An 18,136-nucleotide genomic window follows, 5' to 3' on the forward strand; every position below is an offset into this window, starting at 1 on the left:
CACGCCCTTGACAATATTTACTCGACTCGACTGACTCGGGAGTGGAGCTGCTAGAAGAGCAGAGCTCAGTACAATTATAGCGCCAGAATGGGAAGGACAACGTTTTACGTTCATGCTAGCTCAGCGTTGGTCCGTGAGATGCATTTTACTATAAGTGAGGCCTCCTTAGAGATGATGGAGAAGCTGGAGGGGGCTGACATGAAGCTAGGAGAAGGATGCTGGTGATGCCAGGTCTTCAGACGGGAGGAAACCCAAAAATGTGTTAGAAGTAATTAAATATGAAGAGGTGTCACAGCAAGACAGGCTGATCAGGGAGGGATTTATGTAAAATGCATACCAGGACTGCACAACACACCTGACAAGGCATGCTTTAGTCCCTCTAACTCAGGGGTGTCAAACTCAGTTTTGCTCAGGGGCCACATTGAGGGAAATCTAGTCCCAAGTGGGCCAGACCAGTAAAATTAAAGTATGTATAAATTAAAAACCGCTTCAGATTGTTTTCTTTGTTTTAATGCAATCACCATGAAACAAAGCTAGAGCCTGAGGACGGTGTATCCAAAACAGTTTAAGCACAACATCACCATTTATAATAAAACACCTGAAGTGTACTTGAAAATGTGAAATACAAAACAAAAAACCCAGACTATTCCGCAGTAATTCAAATAACTGATTCACAGATCACATGCTGTATCAGTTTCATGCATGTCTTTGACTCCTGATACCTGACATCGTGTAGCTTTCACCAGTAGTTTAAATGAAAAATGAAAGCTTATTTTCAGACTTTACATTGTAAAGTCTGAAAATAAGGTTTACACAGTCATCTCGCGGGCCGGATTTAAACTGTGCGGGCCTGATCCGGCCCGCGGGCCGCACGTTTGACGCCCCTGCTCTAACTGAAGCATGCACTGAACCTAAGAAATCTGCTATCTTGATGAAGATTATGTCCTGCCAATAAGTACATTTTAAATACAATGATACTTGGTCCCATTACAAGAGAATATTTGACGTATTTTTCAGTGGGGTTCTGTGTAAAAGTTGATTACTAAATGATATTTCAGCTGTCGGGGGAGGCTCTCTGGAAGACCTCCGTTTGAAAATGGAGATGTTTATGACTGCATCGACAAGCTAACGGCTAGTCGCCATGAGGCTGGTTACAGAATGTTTAAAAAAATTCCAGTGATTAAAGGTGCATTATGTAGAAATAAAGGCAAAATGACATCCTTTGGTAAAATGTGGTTACTGTAACCACTTGAAACAACTCTGGAGCTTTTTGCCAACCGTCGTCAAATGACAGTGGTCGGCGCTGCAGTATTAGCTCACAGGAGACACGGCAGCACCACACTCACTGATGGTAAACGGTAGTTACGTCCCAACTTCCTTTGTTTGTACAGGAGAAAACCTGACAATCCCCACAGCCAGCTGGATATGAAATATGTTTCAGTATAACCTTCCTTCCAAGGCATTAGATTCTTTTGGGATCTTCTCACTGTAAAATTCTCACCATATTCTTGAATAATTCACCTTTAAAACTTCATAGGAATAACTTCACATTTTATTTCACTTCAGAGTTATTTAGGATTTCCAGCCACAGGCGCTGCCACCCTTTTCCACTGCAAATAACCACATAATTCTGCCTTAACAATTCAATGAGAACTTTATGGTCGGTGTACAAATAATAAAGTACTATTTGTGTGAGCTAGAATTACATTTTTGAAATTATAGTTGTTTTAAGTTTAAATCTAGTCACATTTAGATCAGCAAGTAGCTCACCAGTTCAGCCAGACCTTATCCCTGGTTCTCCTACTGACAGAGGGCTATCTAAAGCAGGTAAGGTTGGTACACGTTCCCTTTTTTTCAGGCTAAATTGCTGCCAGTGCCTGTTCCTTTAATCAGCTAACCTTCCTATGGAAGTTCAAGATAGTGGATCATACAGTCTGACATGTTCTTAAGCTGTTTTGTATCAAATATTTAGAAAGGTCACAACCAGTACTCCAGAACAAGTCCTAAAGCATTCTTACACTTGTCTTTGTTTTTCTTGTTTACCATTTTATTAGACAGATTCTACTTTTAGCAGTAAACTATAGTGTCTCTGTGATGAAACCTGGCCTCAGGTGTTTATTAAATAGGGTAAAGTCATTGTTTTCAAAGAGTGGCAGAACAGCCAAGAACGCCTCAGCGGTTCTGACTATTTCTGATTTATTTTCAAATGCAACCGGGACACGTCCTGGACAGGAAATGTGCCATATGAGGAATGAGATGCCTTTGGGTTCATTAACGTGGATGGTTTTGTTAGGCTAGAGTAAAGACAGGGGCCTTTCTTCACATCAGGGTAGTACTGGTGTTCAGACTCCAGACTGCTGTTCAGACCGCATTAAAGAGCAAGTCACCCCCAAATCACATTGTTTTGCTGATAAACTATATAAACGAGTGTCTAATCATGCTACAGACACGTGTCGTCAATAATTTGGCAGTTCAGTGCATCTTGGTTAAAATTCAAATATTCTGCCTAAAACTGTCAGTGTTGCGCCGTCGTCAGGGAAACATTCTGCACTGTATTTGAATTTAAATCTGCCACCGCTATTGGCTAAGAGGTATGCTATGATGTCATCTGGTATATTACGATGTCATAATGCCATTGTGAGCCTGTGTGTGTGTGTATTTGTTAGCGGCTCCGCCCTCTCGGTCTGCCAAGCAACAGCATTTGTCGCATTTTTCAGACATGAAGTGGGAGTGAAGTAAGTTTCTTGTAGGGGGTGACTTGCTCTTTAAGCAACTAGTAAACAAAGAGACACCTCAGAGAAGCCAGAGAAAGCGGAGCTCCAGTCTCTAACGGATGATGCCAGGTCTACTGTTTGGTTTTAATGTGTGTCTGTATCTCAGCATATTGAAAAATAACCAACACAACCCTTACACTATGATTAAATGTGAACTGTCTCCCTGTGCTATGCTTCAGGTGCTGTCCGTGGTCAGGATGCTGTGGTATGGGAGACTTCCGTCCCCGCACCGTGTGGCTTGGCCACCCAGAGAAACGGGAACAGAGGTACCCGAAGAATGTCATAAACAACCAGAAGTACAACTTCTTCACCTTCCTTCCTGGGGTTAGTGTCACTCCAAACCCTCCACTCACCTCTGCCGGTCACTGCCAACTTGTTGAACACTTGTCCTTTCTTGTTCTAGAAGATCCTAATTAACCAGTCTGCTAGTCACCAACTTGGGATTGCCAGTTGTTTATGAGACTGATGTGTGTCGTTCTCTGTCAACAGACATTTTCCATGCAATGGAGCAGGGAATCCGTTCAGAATGGATACTTGTTGTAATTTTCAGTACAACAAAGTTTTTTCCCTTTCAGATAGGGATGCGCTTTAAAGTAAAATCTCAGATTTCTTCATTCCAAATTCGACTTCTGATTTAATTAGACCTTTTCCCACTTTCCTTTCTCCAACAGAAACAACAAATGACAGAATATATTTTCAAAAACTTGCTTTTACTTTAATCATCCGTTCTGGGAGTTGGCCTGAATTCAATTTCCAACTAAATATCAACAAAACAAGCTATGCATTGTTCACCGGCGGGTTTTAGCAACCCAACTTTAACTAGCTGCATTAATGCTTTTTAACTTGATTTAACCAGAGGCACTCAAAGCCCTTTAGTCAAACTGTGTTGTAGGCATTACATGCAGGCTGACTTTACTCTGAGCTACAGAAGCTCCGGAGTGGGAAAATGATCATATTTTTCATAAATTAAATCTTCATAAATGGCCTTAGGCTGCTATAAGCTGAGAAGCTCAGATATCTAGAAGGTACTCAGAGTAGAGCTGTAACCCAAGAATTCCACTTCCTCCGCTCCGCTCCGGTCCGCCCCCGCCTTCCGCAGCCGCTCGCTTCCAAACTCAATTTTTACTGGTACCCGCTCTACAACGGCTCCGCTCCGGTGCGGAGACCTGAGGGGGGCAAACAGGCATGCGCAGGACTTTCGAGATCTTGCGATACAGTCCGAGCAATAAACGCGGAAGTTAGATCCAAACACCCGTTGTGTGGGAGAAGCATCGACATGAACTGTTTAATCTGCCCATCATTTGTGTTGAGAGATCAGCAGTGTTTGGATCAACAAAGGGCGACTGCTTTGATAGTAGAAACTGTATTTATGGCTTATTTTTGTGCATTTAAAGTTCAACCGCCATTGATAGTTGTTAAAAGTTGTTAAACCTGTGCATATGAAACAAAAAACGCCTTTTGTTTATCGATTTATTGTGAAATAACGGAAGTTGTGCTTGCTCCCTTTCCTGTTGGGTGGTTGTGATTTCTGTCCATTGACTGCGGAGGTGCTCCGGCGTCCGGCAAAAATAGGATTGATTCTATTTTTGCCGGATGGCGCACGGCGCCGCACGGCCGCAGTAGTGGAACAGCTCTGATTGACTACAACGGGACCGATTTTGCTGCGGAGTTCGTGCCGGAGCGGAGGTAGTGGAATTTTGGGGTGAGGGTTTGTACTATGTAGGTGTAATGGAAAATAGTAATGTTGGCTAAATAAATTGCTTTAAAAGCTATTTATTTCTATTCTCATTACTTGTGACCAATAGCTGTAATACTCTAGAACATCACCTTGCTTGGTCTTAGGATGATTAATTAGAAGGTTCTAGAATTCTTTTAATTATTAAGGGATCGTTCACACTTCGTTCATGATTCGAGAACCAGTCAGTGTTTGCAAACAAATAAGAATTTATTTTACAAACAACTAAGACTTGACAAATGGTTTAAACTATTATCCTGTGAGTGGATGGAACTAAAAGATGGGTGTCTGAAAACTCTATGTGAATATGAGATGATGAATCAGAATCTCCGTATCTTCAGAGAGGTGCGTTCTGGCTAAGAGAATTTGGTTTGCAGATAAGCTATAAGCTGTTATTTGTCAAACTACATACAGACGCTGTCTGTGCGTCTACATTACCGTGGAGGCACCCTCTCGGTGGATCCGAAAGTCAGAGTGGTCGGATGACCGCTGGCACCGGAGGGCTGTACAGTACCAAGGTGCCGTCCTTTCAGTCCTAGAGATGTGTCTCGTGTCACAACAGATGGATGGAAACCACGCGTCTTAAAATAACTCTGAAGGAGTTTTACAAAATCAGCTTTGTTCTGCAGGAAAACGATCTTGTTGTTCAGCTTTGCAGGTGCAAAAAGCTTTAAGGTTTTGACAGCGTGTCAAAATCTTTCTGAGCCAGAGATCTGCTATGAGATGGCCAGTCTCCAGCTTTCTCTCCCTACTGACGAGAAAGCAGAGCGGCTGGTTTATATATCAAACTTACCAAGAATCTCAGAAACACACGCTCTGAGACGCAGAGTCTCTGAGTCTAGGGACAAGGTTGGTTATGTGTCATGCTTTCTTAATTTTAACCTTACTTCTTGTCTGGTGTGTGAGCAGATGGTGATGACCTCATCTAGTAAACATACTAGATACAACCATCATTGAATACAGATACCTGAACATTTCATTGCTTAATTATACATGGCAATACGTAATGATTTTTAATCATAAAATCTTCTTTCTTCAGTGATTATTTAGAATTATAAAATGATTACTTTAATTATGAAATCTTTTTAGGGCTGGGCAATATGGCCTCAAATCTGTATTGCGATATAATCTTAAGCATGTGCGATAACGATATTTATTGCGTTATAGTTTTTCCTGTTTCTTTGTGTCAAAATGACACACTTTTAAAAATCCTCAAATGGCAAAGATATTGCAGCAGAATAAAGACGTCCCTGTCCATGCTTGCAGTCACTACCATTCTGTTGTCCCAATGTCGGCTCGGGTGCCATCTTAGTGATGTCATGTGTTACAGCGATATCGCAATAGAGCCAAAAACTCTATCATTACCCACTTTTATATCGTTTCTACCTTATATCGTTTATATTGCCCACCCCTAGTTCTATGCTAATTCACCTGTTTGTGACATCACAATCTGGGACTTTTTCAAACGGCTTGTTTTAGGTGGATAATGCCAGTATACACAGATGGAAAATGGGTGGATGGGTTTTTCCAAGTTTGCAGTGCTTATAGAGGCCATAGAGACTCGCATAGCAGCACTAAAGGATGCAAAAGGTTTCGGGTCAGACCTGGATGGATTTTTGAAATTACTGCCTCCTAGAGATTTGGCATACCTACGAATGTATGTGGATGGATAGTATTTGTAAAAAACAAGGGGATGATGGTATGGAGGATGGGAGAATATTTACAAAAACCCTGCTGCCTGTGTAGATCACCTAGGGAATTCTTCTTGAACAATCTGATGCTAAACAGTGATACAAGCTGTTTCACATCACATTTGAATGTGTGGGACTCGGACTGCTTTTGCTAAGCTGTGTTTTTGATTTAGGCATTTTCCATTCCTGATTTCCATATTCATTTGCTTTCTGGGTATCCAGTTGTCTTAAGATTTAATTTTTATTTTGTTTATGTAGTCTGAAATTGAAAGTAGCTCAGATTTGTTTGGGAAATAAAAGACAAAAGCAAGGAGTTTTTGCATTGCAAATTGGGATGTTTTTTATTTACTTTGCTTCATGTGAAGAAGTTCTTTTGTGTTGAACATATGTCAGTTTTATGTTTCTGTGGATTGTTTTAGTCCTCTAGTCTCCACCAGGCTTCTGATCGTGTTCTCACGATGTGGTGGAAATTAACCTGAATAAAGGTGTGTGTGTGTGTGTGTGTGTGTGTGTTAAACACTAAGAGCCACACTGGTGGAAGTAAAGCAAAGTAAAAACTCTTTTGATATTGATTCAGTCGTTATTTTGCACTTATACTAGGGCTCATGGATTTCATTTAGTTTTTTCCCAAATTCTGCTTTTTCTATTTTTATTTTTCTGAATTCCAAATTTCTTTCCTAACCACATTTATCAACCTAAAATAATATGTAATTATAACATGAATAAATAATAAAATAAAACACCAGTCAGTTCAAATTGTAATGGCTGTTGTTTAACTCTCACAAATAGAACAACATACTGTGGTTCTGCTGAATATTGGGTCCTTCTGCAAGATTTTCTTCACTCCTTTGTTATTTTTCTTGGAAGAACAAAATACATTACATTTTATGTGCAAAATTAAAGCTGCTGTCTGGAGTTTTCCCTTTCAGAGATTACGTAGGATTTTTTAAAAATATATGAAAGTGATTTTCCTACCATGTACTGTGATATAATGTAAGAAATGGACACACACACACACACACACAGTGCTGCAAGGCTTGAGCAGCCCTCTGGTAGGACAGATACAGCAGAGCCGGCTGTAATATCAGTCAGTCTCCAAAAGCAACATTGCTCACGGCTGCCTTTTTGTTTACCGTGGACTTCTCCATGCATCTTTTGCCCCGCCCACGTGCTCGGAGCTCTCATGACATCACTGATAGCTTCGCACCAATTTTGGAGACCACCCATATGCTCAGTCACGTCTGAATTTGTGTGTGTGTATTGAACCCGGCTGGGCTGGGACTGACTGCGCAGAGGGGAGCCGGCGCTAGTGTGGAAGGGCTTAACAGAACAGCAGCATAATGAGCTGCTTTTGGGCAACTCTGAGCCAGAGCACGCTGGTATTAAAACAGGAAATGTCTGCATTTCCAATTAAGATGCTGGTCAAGCAGAATGAAAACCCATTACATGTATTGATAAGTGTCCCCTCCCTCCAGTCTATTTCAGCATCAAGCAACAGCTCATCAGACAAGAAGTTTAACGTTGCCTACAGTAATGCCAAAGAAGTTCAAGTCTGACGTTACTCTGAATTTAGTGAAAGACCCACAATGGTCACAGAAATACCGAGTTTTCTGCTGTGTTCATTGCTAGAGTGCTCTGCCAGTCCTCTGAGCCTCTCAGTCCAGACTATCTCATCCTCCAGTTTGATGTTACGTGCAGGTCTTCTTTGGACATCGTTGAACCGTGCAGGTGCAGGGCCGATCTCTGGCTTAATTTTGGGACAAGTTCTCTCAGGCGTGAGCGCAGGAGAGCAGCAAAAATGGCGGAAGGACAGGCTTCAAGTGTCTCGAGGAATCCTAAAAAAATGCTGGTCAGATTATGGGGTGAAGCTAGCAAAGTCTAATTTACTCACTGATATTATTGCATCTAATTTTGAGAACCCTCACATTCTGTTTAAAACCCATGACTCTGTCATACTGGAGTCCCCGAAGTCACTAAATGTGATGATAGTGCATTTAGTGCCAACCACAGCCTTAAGACATATGTTGAACGTGCCCAAGTCCATACTTATGAGAGCACCATGTGAGCACCTGTGTGTGTACACATGCTTGTATGGTAAATGGTCTGTATTTGATATAGTGCCTTCTAGAGTCCTGGAATCCCCTAAGGCGCTTAACAACACAATCAGTCATTCACCCATTCACACACACATTCATACACTGGTGGGGATGAGCTACGATGTAGCCACAGCTGCCCTGGGGCACACTGACAGAGGCGAGGCTGCCGAGCACTGGCGCCACCGGTCCCTCCGAACACCACCAGCAGGCAACGTGGGTTAAGTGTCTTGCCCAAGGACACAACGACAGCAACAGACTGAGCGGGGCTCGAACCTGCAACCTTCCGATTACGGGGTGAGCACTTAACTCCTGTGCCACCGTATATGTAAGGTTTCTCTGTAGGAGCATCCAATAGAGAGCGTGAGGGGCCACAGATCTGCCCCCCAAAGATGTGCAGGAGATGGAGGGAGCTCCAAGTCTCAAAATCCAGGAGCTGCCCCAGAGCGCAGGGACCCCAGGGAGACTGTAACCAGGAAAGCCTCAGCCCCCTCTTGAGAGGTGCAGAGGATTGCCTCAACCAGCAGCCAGCAGAGTCGGGGTAGATCTCAGCGGCAAGCCCACAGGCCTGCCCGCAGCCTCCCACCCCCACGTCTGCTGAGCTCGGAACCCGGTGACTCGGGACCCAGGGGCGACCAGCCCCGCTGGGGACCCAACAGAGGCAGGGGACTCAGATACCACCAGGCAGCCACCGGGATCGATCAGACAGATGCTAAAAATCTTAAACCTCCTGACCCGAGAGTGGCAAACACTCAGGCAAACCAACGCACCACACTTCACACCAAATGTGGCAGGGGGAGGGCAGGCGAAGATGTGTAGCAGCACAAGAAGTCCAGTGAGAGGGGAGGAGTCCAAGACCTCACCTGACATATACAGTCATACACAGACACAGTCACACACACCCTTCCTCATGCTCACACATACACATACAACCTAAGACTTACAAAAATGAATGCTAGACACCCACTCACACTCCCCATACACACCTTATTCACTCTGGTCCCGGTACTGCTGCACAAAGGGTACAACCATCACCGGTTCCCAGAGTTTGCCCCTTTCTGCTGGGGTGCTAATGAGCAGACTCCCACGCTCAATGCCAAGCAAAGCAACCCACCACCCAGACCCCAACCATACGACCAGCTCCCCCTCCTAGCCTCCAGCCCCGGGAAGCCAAGCGACAACAGAGGTGTGCTAAGACCCCTAGTCTCCCTCCGCCTGCTCCAATATAGTGTTGGTGCGTGTTGATGAGGTGTATTGGTGGCTGTGATGAGAGGGCAGTGCGGGCATCGTCTGGCCTATGCCAGCTGATGCCACCACACAACCCCACTTCCCCCCACAGCCCTCTGTGTCTAAATGCAGTTTAAAATTGGAAGTGGTCACCGGCACTTGGGATGAGGCTGAAAGAACCCCTTGCCAAATGCCGTTGAGTGTGCTCACACCCAAGGCCCTAAGTGTGTGTTTGCGTGGAACATCGTTTGTGGAAGTGCTGAATGTTCAAATAAAATTGGGGGGCAGGCTGCCACAGGAATGCGGAAATGGGATCCATACCCGCACCCCCTGACTTACCCACCCGTCAAAGTCCTATGTGCATGTTTGTGTGATGATGTGAGGGAGCAGGAGTAGAAAAATGTATGGGGATGGGGAAGAATGGTTGGTTGGACTTAAGCCGTGCGTACACTGTGCGACTTTTTCACTTTTTTGAGCCGATTTTCCACTCGTGCGAGAATCCACAAGATCAGGGCGAGTTTTGCGCCGAGCGGTCGTGTAGTGTACAGGGGGTTACGAGAGGCGATTAACACCACGTGACCAGCTACCGATCAGCAATCGTGAGCTCACACAGACTTATGACATGTTTGATATTTTGCTCGTCCCTCGTGAGGGTTGAAGCGGCGCTGCGAGCAGCTGCGACCCAAAAAGTATCAGAACCGCTCACGGCGCATGTGCAATCCTGCATCAACACCGCTCGCCCGCTATTTCCCTAATAACACACGTTGTTCGTTTTTGTTTCTACACGTTTTTTTACTCACAAAGATCGTCAAGAAAGTGTGTTTGTCGTGTTCATGTCAAATTAAACTGATCACAAAACACAGATTTACTTTCTTTATTTCGTTTTCCTCATCCAACCCCCATAAATCCCTGTGTGTCCTCCTGCAGCACTCCCGAAGGACAACAGGCAAGACAAAAAAGTCTGACGTGTTGAGTAAAAACTGCTATTTTTAGCATATTTTTAGGTTCGACGTGTTGCTACCAGACGTACAGTGTGAGCAGTCAGATCGCATCTGAGAACTGGGTCGTACAGTGTGAGCACATGACTCGTGAGATCTGCCCCGCGAGGAAGTCGTACAGTTTGAGCTGAAGCCGAGTGCTACGAGTGAAAAAGTCGCCCAGTGTACGCCCGGCTTTAAGCCCTCCAGGGAGCCAGCTCCCCCCACTGGACCCAATAGGCACCTCCGTTCCCAAAATGCCCCCCAGGAGATGGAGACCCCAGCCCATCTTGCCAGGGCCCAAAGCAGCAGCATTGCAGAGCCCCATGGAGTCCAAGGGCACCAACCCAGCCCCACCACAGCAGAATATCTACTCCCATCCCTGCATTTGCCCAACTTCCAGAATATGTAAGACATAGGAAATCCAGGTATGGTTGGGTCCTCCCCCTCCTGGACATCCCCCTCCCCCGTGATGGGACAGAGTTGTTATTATTTCAGAGGAGACTAAAGGCCCCTGAGCCTGGGCCAGCACTGCTGCATGTTCCAGCCTTCTTCCTGGCAGCATACAAGTCAGGACCCAATCCCCAAGGCCCCACCCAGAGCCCCACACGGGGCCGGCCGCCTCCACAACCCGAGCCCCCAGGCCCCCACCCACTCTGGGGAGATGCAGCCACCAGGCAGCAACCCATAGCCACCGCCGAGACCCCCCAAGTGGCCCCACTCACAACTTTCAGTAGTCCATCCCTCTGAGGCAACTCCAAAGCGGGGCAGCACCTCCCCAGCCCCAGACACCCCCAGTGAACCCACTTCCAGGGAACGTCTGAATACTCCAAACTCAGACCCAAACCTCAATTAAACTCCCTTATTTCAACAGAGTATTGTAGCAATAAAAATGTATAATATGTAAGGAGGCCCAGACTTCCCTCTCCCCAGCCACTTGGGCCAGCTCCTCTGAGGGAATCCTAAGGTGTTCCCTGACCAGCCAAGAGATCTAGTCTCTCCAGAGTCAATCGAGTCAGCCTCAGTGATGAAGATTCACATCCCTAGTGTGTACATATATTAAATTGGTAGGATTTTCTAAACATTTTAGAAAAGTTTTGGGGCACACTATGGTAGGGAAATCTGACCAGCAGCAGGGCGGACTCCTAACCCCCGAGCCACTGTTCACATGAATTTTGGGATATCACCAATGGATGACCTTTGATAAATTCATCAGTCTTTGCAGCTCGATCCTTGGCCCTGCAGGCCACATGCTGAGTATCCTTGGACAATTGGCAGCCCACTGCTCCTCTGAAATCGGTTAAATGCTGGGCAAAAATTTCCCAAGGGAATCAATACATAATAATAATAATAATAATAATATTGTTATTATAACAATATTGTTGCTGTTGCTGTTGAAGGTCTCATTGAGATGTCCTTTGTGTGTTTTCAGGTGCTGTTTAATCAGTTCAAGTACTTCTTCAACCTGTACTTTTTGCTTCTGGCCTGCTCACAGTTTGTGGAAGAGTTGCGTTTAGGGGCCCTCTACACCTACTGGGTCCCTTTGGTATGTTACCCTCTGCTAACTGTCTTTTATTGTCAGTCCACCTTTCCCCCCTCAGTAATAAGTTGTATCACTGCACGGTCAGTGTGTTATTTTAAATTTTAAATTCAGGGCTGGATGAATCTTAAATGAAGGTAGGTTGTTCTCTCTGTAACTGTGACATTTGGCTTTGCAGGGTCTTGTTTTGATTATCACCGTCATGAGAGAGGCGATTGAAGAAATAAGATGCTACCTTCGAGACAAAGAAGTGAACTCTCAGATTTACAGCAAGCTTTCAGCAAGAGGTGAGAGCTGGAATCAGCTCTGATCATATCGGCTTGGTATTTGTTTTTCTGGTATCCGTCTGCGCTGACTGTCGGAAGTTTGTCCTATTAAAACTTATTGGGACTCGGGGAAACGGTGGTAATTCAAAGCAGGGATGTAAAAGTGTACATAAGAGGCCTTGGTATAAAGGGCTACCTACTAGCAATAAAATGCAGGAGACCTCTTGTGGTTTCCATCACTTAGGTCCTTTGATGTGGCAGCTTGTTTCAGTCATAAACAGTCACTGACTGCCTTCACCACGCTGACCCTTGTGCATGTGTTGTGGTTTTTAGTATCTTAATGGTGTCAGTACTTTGTACGATGATGTTTTTTTTACTTTACAAGACACTGGTTGCTGTTGTTTTCAACTCCTTGCACATAGATGAGAATTTTTCATTAAATGCTTCCAGAATAAAATAGTTTTAGTTAAAAACTCTTTAGTAAAGTTCAACTTGCATTCATTGTTGTTTGTTCTGTGGCTTAAAAAAAGAAAGGCCACGCTTGTGAAGCCTAAACGTATAACAATATTAATGTGCTTTAATGTCTTACATCTGCAAAGCCAAAAGGTCGTGGCACAGTTCAAGGGTCACTGATCCTTTCCAAACAATTTTGCCTGTTCATTCCAAGTGGAATGAGAGGAAAGCTCAGCTCCCCCAACATTCTTTAGAATGTGTGTGGAGAGCAACTGTCTCAAAGTGGCTGAGCTGACCAGTGTGGGACGCAGGACAACAGCAAAGCGTACATTCATGTGTGGTTAGGTCTTAGAAAACATGTTTGGAGAGAAAAGCTGAAAAATCAGTCCTCTGGAATTCAGAAGTCCATTTTCATCTTCTCAGTTGGGTCTTGTACATGTTAACACAATGTTTCTGTTTCAGGAACAGTGAAGGTGAAAAGCAGCGGTATTCAAGTGGGAGATCTCATAATCATAGAAAAGGTTCGTTGAGTGTTGTTTGTTCCAGATTTTATGAACATCTGTGACTTGAAACAAAATAACAAGGTGGGTCGGTATTAATTTGGGCTCCACTGGAGACTGAAGTGGACGGAGTTAGTAAAGATTTTGAAATCTACCAATCAATGTTTGCCCTCAGCTTGTCAAAGCTAAGCATCTAAACAAGATATTTCAACTTCAATTGCCTTTAAATTGATTTTTAATATAAATTCAATTTACTGTCATTGATTTTATGATTAAAGGGATATTTCAGCCATTTTGAACAGTGTTTGTGTGCAAATTTTTATCTCCATTCTGAATTACTTCTGTTCAGAGAAACCATGTTTATGTCCTACAGGATTGATGAGCTAACAGCTAGTCTGATCCAAGACCAAAAGCGCCCTCACTCAACCATATAGAAGAAAACAGGCTTGTACGCAGGAGAGAGATTAAAAGAACAAAATTTTAAAAATGAGTAAGACCTAAAAAAATTGAAGCATTAAAAGCAAATTAAAAGAACAAGCTTTCACTTCTAGCTGTGTGCGAAGGCTAGAGGATAAAACGAGTCTGTAAATTACAATTAAAACCTGTTTGACACTTTCCACAAAATTTAAGACTGAAAAAGTATGTCTCCGTCTCGAGTTTTATCGATGCTATGAAGCAACCAGTCGACTCTCTTCCGCTAACCGGAGACGGGCGATGGGACATACCGGTGAACAAGACTGGCTAAAGAAAAAAAAAGACACTGCCATTCAAGGGCTTAAAAACAAAAAAAAATAAAAAATTGATAGTGATTGCAGCGATGCCAAAACAAGAGTAAAATGCAGTGAATGAAGTCTTGTGATGAAACCATGACTGATTCCTGCGTAAAGTGATTTACAATGAGCCAAGCCAGAGGTTGTGAAAGCATGAATGACAGTTTCCAAATGAGCATTTGAAAGAAATAGCCTAATTTTAGCTAAGTTGTGTTGATTAAATAAACAAGATGTGACGGTTCCATTCACCTGGCTGTTTAACTTAAAACCCACGTCCAGTTTATTCCCTGGTTAATAACAATACCCTGTCCTCTTTAGGTGTTTAAAGAGGAAAGGTCAAGACCATGCATAGCACCATGTCTTTATCCTGCTTGGATTTAATAAAACAACTTCAAACATTTTTTCATTAAAGACCAGTTTCACTGAGAAAGTATTTTCAAATTTTTTATTTGAATTGTCACTCTGGGTTAAACATGCAGGCTGAATGTGAAAATAGTCTTGTACTCCTATTTCCCGCCTTAGTTGCCAATAGAACATTAATGAGGAAATGCTCGGATTAGAAAAGCGCATCAGTTGCACGTCACATTTTTAAAGTTATTATTCAACAACTCGCCCACCTTGGCTTGTGACGAGGAAGGCTTTTGTTGTTTAAGCGTCCAGAAGAGAACCGAGCCCGTAGAACTTTTTCAGGTTTGTGTTATTTGTGGGGATAAAACATTAACGTTGCAGAGCGAATAGCATTCAATAGTAGGGTTGTGTTGCTATTAGCCAATCGGAGGCAAGATGTCCAACTATCAGAAAATAAGACTCCAGATCCTGTCCTGAAACTGTCACACCAGAGCTTTTCCCCCACAAAGATAGACTCCCAAGGCATTAATTGATGCTAGAGACCACTGCAAATGTGTTGAAAATGGAGGGAACTTGGTCTTTTGAACACAAGCGTTTGAGAGCCACCTAGGATTTAATCTCCTGTAGGCAGTCAGAGGCTCAGTCGAGCCAACGGTACATTACTTCAACGGAAAATAAACCTGACAGTCATCAGCATACAGGTGAAATTAGAAAGAATAGTGCACCTAGAGGCAAAGGATTCAGCGAAAATGGAAGGGGGACAAGGATGGATCCTTGCGGTACCTCAAAGCAAGGTCAGCACAGGAGGATTAATAATTGCCCAGCATGACACAAACTCTGCCCACACAACTCCAAATTCCTACATGTTATATCAGCCCATGACCATGCGATCTTTCTCTTTTGGCTTCTCTACTGGTCATCTGTTTCCAGCAATGTTGTATAAACCTTGTAGGAGTGAGGAAAATGTTAGTTCATCATAACCAATAATGTGGATGATGTCAAAATCATGCTTTTATGTTATCAAATGTCAACCCCTTCTGACTGGAGCTGTTTTAATCCCTTTGTTATGGCTTCTCAGACTAGCTGCTAGTTCATCATCTTTAAGCCTGGTGCAGTGGGTCAGAGAGAAAGGATCTATAGCTTTTACCTCCAAACACATTTAGAAATGACCAAAACGTGCCATCATCTTCTAAAATTCCAGTCGTAGTTGGATGCTTTAAGTTTGTAGAGTGATTTTCTGAGATGTCCACCTCACAAACCCTTCCTGAAGTTTTTGTAGATTCGTTCTAAAGGGAGCTTTCCCTACAGTTTAAGCACTTTGCCCTGAATCGTTCAGTCCTAGGATTGGAGTTTATTCGTGGGAGTTAAAATAGATAGACACATTATTTATAGCTTAGCAACAACTTATTTGTGTTTTAAGATTAGAGGAGCTGTCCAGATTATTTGAACTGAGAAATTCTCAAAGAAAGGGTAGGAGCCAGGTCAAGCTGTGTGTAAAAGTTGACTGGGGTCCTCTTCTGACTATATCAGGATGGCTCTGTGTGGTTATTATTGGTGACTGACTGTTGGTAATGGTTCACATGAAAATCTACGAGTCTTATATGGGAAGATGGAAAGTTACAATGTTGAAACCTTGTTTTTCTGTCTTTTGTTGTAGAACCAGCGCGTTCCTGCTGACATGATCTTTTTAAGGACCACTGAAAGAAATGGTAAACATCTGCTGGTCGTTTATCCAGATTTCTCCAACAGGGCTGGCCTGCCAGGGAAATGGCCTTTTTTAAAAGGCGCTGAGGTGCTGGGATTACCTCTGAGCCCCAACAATGCATAGATTTTGACCAAGCCTGGTGGTAAATGATCACTTTAAATGTTGCTACTTCCCTCAGACAAAGCTTCTTTCTTGATATTTGTGTGCAGCTAATTTTGTCTTTCAAATGAGTAGATAATGACAAGGAAAATCATGGGATGCACAAGATCAAATGCAAAGGGAAAACATGGGACAAGAGAGGAGGATCTCTTAATGCCTCATCTGAATAATCAAATATGGACAAGGACGGCTTCCATCAGTAATGACACAACGCTGAGACCTGCATTGCTTTGTCTATGAGAAAATGCACACAGAAGCTTTACGATCAGCCAACACAAATCCAAATAGGACTCCATTAGAAAAGCTAAACGTCTGTTGCTGCTACACTTTCCTATTCCACGAGAAAACAACACAACAAACCGTTATTTTACTGGACGTGGTTGTTAGTTACCTTTCTTCCATGTGGAGGCCATTGGGTCAGTTGTGAAAGGCCAGGCCGCGATGGGGAGGTCTGGGCAGGATGACGCATGCAGACTGGGGAACGGTGAGGGGGATGGGCTATAACTGATGCCTCTCTGTCAGCAGTAATCTGCAGTTCAGCCTCACTCAGCAGTCATTTCATTGAAATATTAGTTTATGTCTGTTTTTATGACTAAAAGAACTAGAAACCAGCAGTTCAGCGTTAGTTTGGAGTTAAGTGTAAGATGTACGTCTACTTCTAAAGGTGGTGAGGTGCTCTTTCCTACCAAAAGCCTGGATGTGGTTGCCCTCTAGAGGTCAAAGCACTCCTTGTCTTTCCCAGGCTCCTGCTTCCTACGGACTGACCAGCTAGACGGAGAGACGGACTGGAAGCTTCGCCTCCCTGTGGCCTGCACTCAGAGGCTGCCGACCGCCGCTGTGAGTTCCAGCGCAGACGTTTGGAACCGCGTCTGTTCGTAGCCGAGGAACACAGGCGTGATTGTGGACCGTGTTCTCAGAAAAGCAGGTCTTTCATTAGGGCAGAGTGCTCATTTAGGTCAAGTGTAGGGTGGCCCACACATCAAAGTCTGTCCAAACTAAAAGCTGGAGTGTCACCGCTGGCCTCTACTTTTACCAGAAGATTTCAGTGTGTGTCTGAACTCAAGAAGTTATACGGACATTTGTAGCTCAAAACACATTTATTTATTTACTAATCTGTTAAAAATCTTTAGGCAAATAAATAAGTGACCAAAAATCACTTCTTTACTGGAAAAGTAGGTTTTTTTAATGTTGAATTTATTTAAATGTATTATTTGTGTTTGCTAAGGGAGGGAAGATTGTGAAATGTGATTCTTTTAGTGTTTAGGAAATAAAATAAAAGTTTTCTTTCTCTTTTCTTTATTCTTGAACTCAAGTGAGTTTTGCTGTATGAAATGAAAAAGCAGACCTAAATCATTCTTGCCAAATGAGCTTTAAGACTTTTTAATGTGAACAGCCGTGTTGTTGTGGATAACTGTGACGTCTCCGACGCTTTCCGACCCTAAATCTTCTCATCATCCTCCCACAGGACCTGCTCCAGACCCGATCGTACGTCTACGCAGAAGAACCAAACATTGATATCCATAACTTCATTGGAACTTTCACCCGGGTGCGTGTCTACGTGACATCTTTGCTTAATCCCGGCTACTACAATCATTTTCTGGCTAAATAAGTAAAGCGTGATAAAATAAACGTGCAGTCCTGACTGACTTTATAGCGACTTTGCTGTCTGACCCGTTTCAGGAGGATGGAGACCCACCAGTGAATGAAAGCCTCAGCATTGAGAACACCCTCTGGGCCAGCACTGTTGTTGCCTCTGGTAAACGTCCAACTGCTCGTGCTCTTGTAAAGCAGCAGCAAGGACCAGTGTCTGCTGCACTGACACATCATTTTTCCTCTAACTAAGAATCTCATCATTTGTCAAACCAAACATATTGTGAATGAAACGGCACCAACGAACC

General features: G+C 43.6%; 1 protein-coding gene across 1 annotated transcript in view; it reads left to right on the forward strand.

Annotated features, from left to right (window-relative positions):
- LOC107390453 (probable phospholipid-transporting ATPase IIA) overlaps positions 1–18,136 on the forward strand; it is a 57,586-nt gene that overhangs the window by 443 nt on the left and 39,007 nt on the right. Inside the window, exons 2-9 of the mRNA XM_015967167.3 lie at positions 2,954–3,098; positions 11,930–12,043; positions 12,216–12,324; positions 13,219–13,277; positions 16,032–16,083; positions 16,981–17,075; positions 17,704–17,784; positions 17,919–17,994. Coding sequence (XP_015822653.1) covers positions 2,954–3,098; positions 11,930–12,043; positions 12,216–12,324; positions 13,219–13,277; positions 16,032–16,083; positions 16,981–17,075; positions 17,704–17,784; positions 17,919–17,994 — 731 coding nt within the window. The remainder of the gene's footprint in view (positions 1–2,953; positions 3,099–11,929; positions 12,044–12,215; positions 12,325–13,218; positions 13,278–16,031; positions 16,084–16,980; positions 17,076–17,703; positions 17,785–17,918; positions 17,995–18,136) is intronic.

Source organism: Nothobranchius furzeri, chromosome 15, assembly GCF_043380555.1.
Source record: "Nothobranchius furzeri strain GRZ-AD chromosome 15, NfurGRZ-RIMD1, whole genome shotgun sequence".
In the NCBI taxonomy this organism is placed as follows: Eukaryota; Metazoa; Chordata; class Actinopteri; order Cyprinodontiformes; family Nothobranchiidae; genus Nothobranchius; species Nothobranchius furzeri.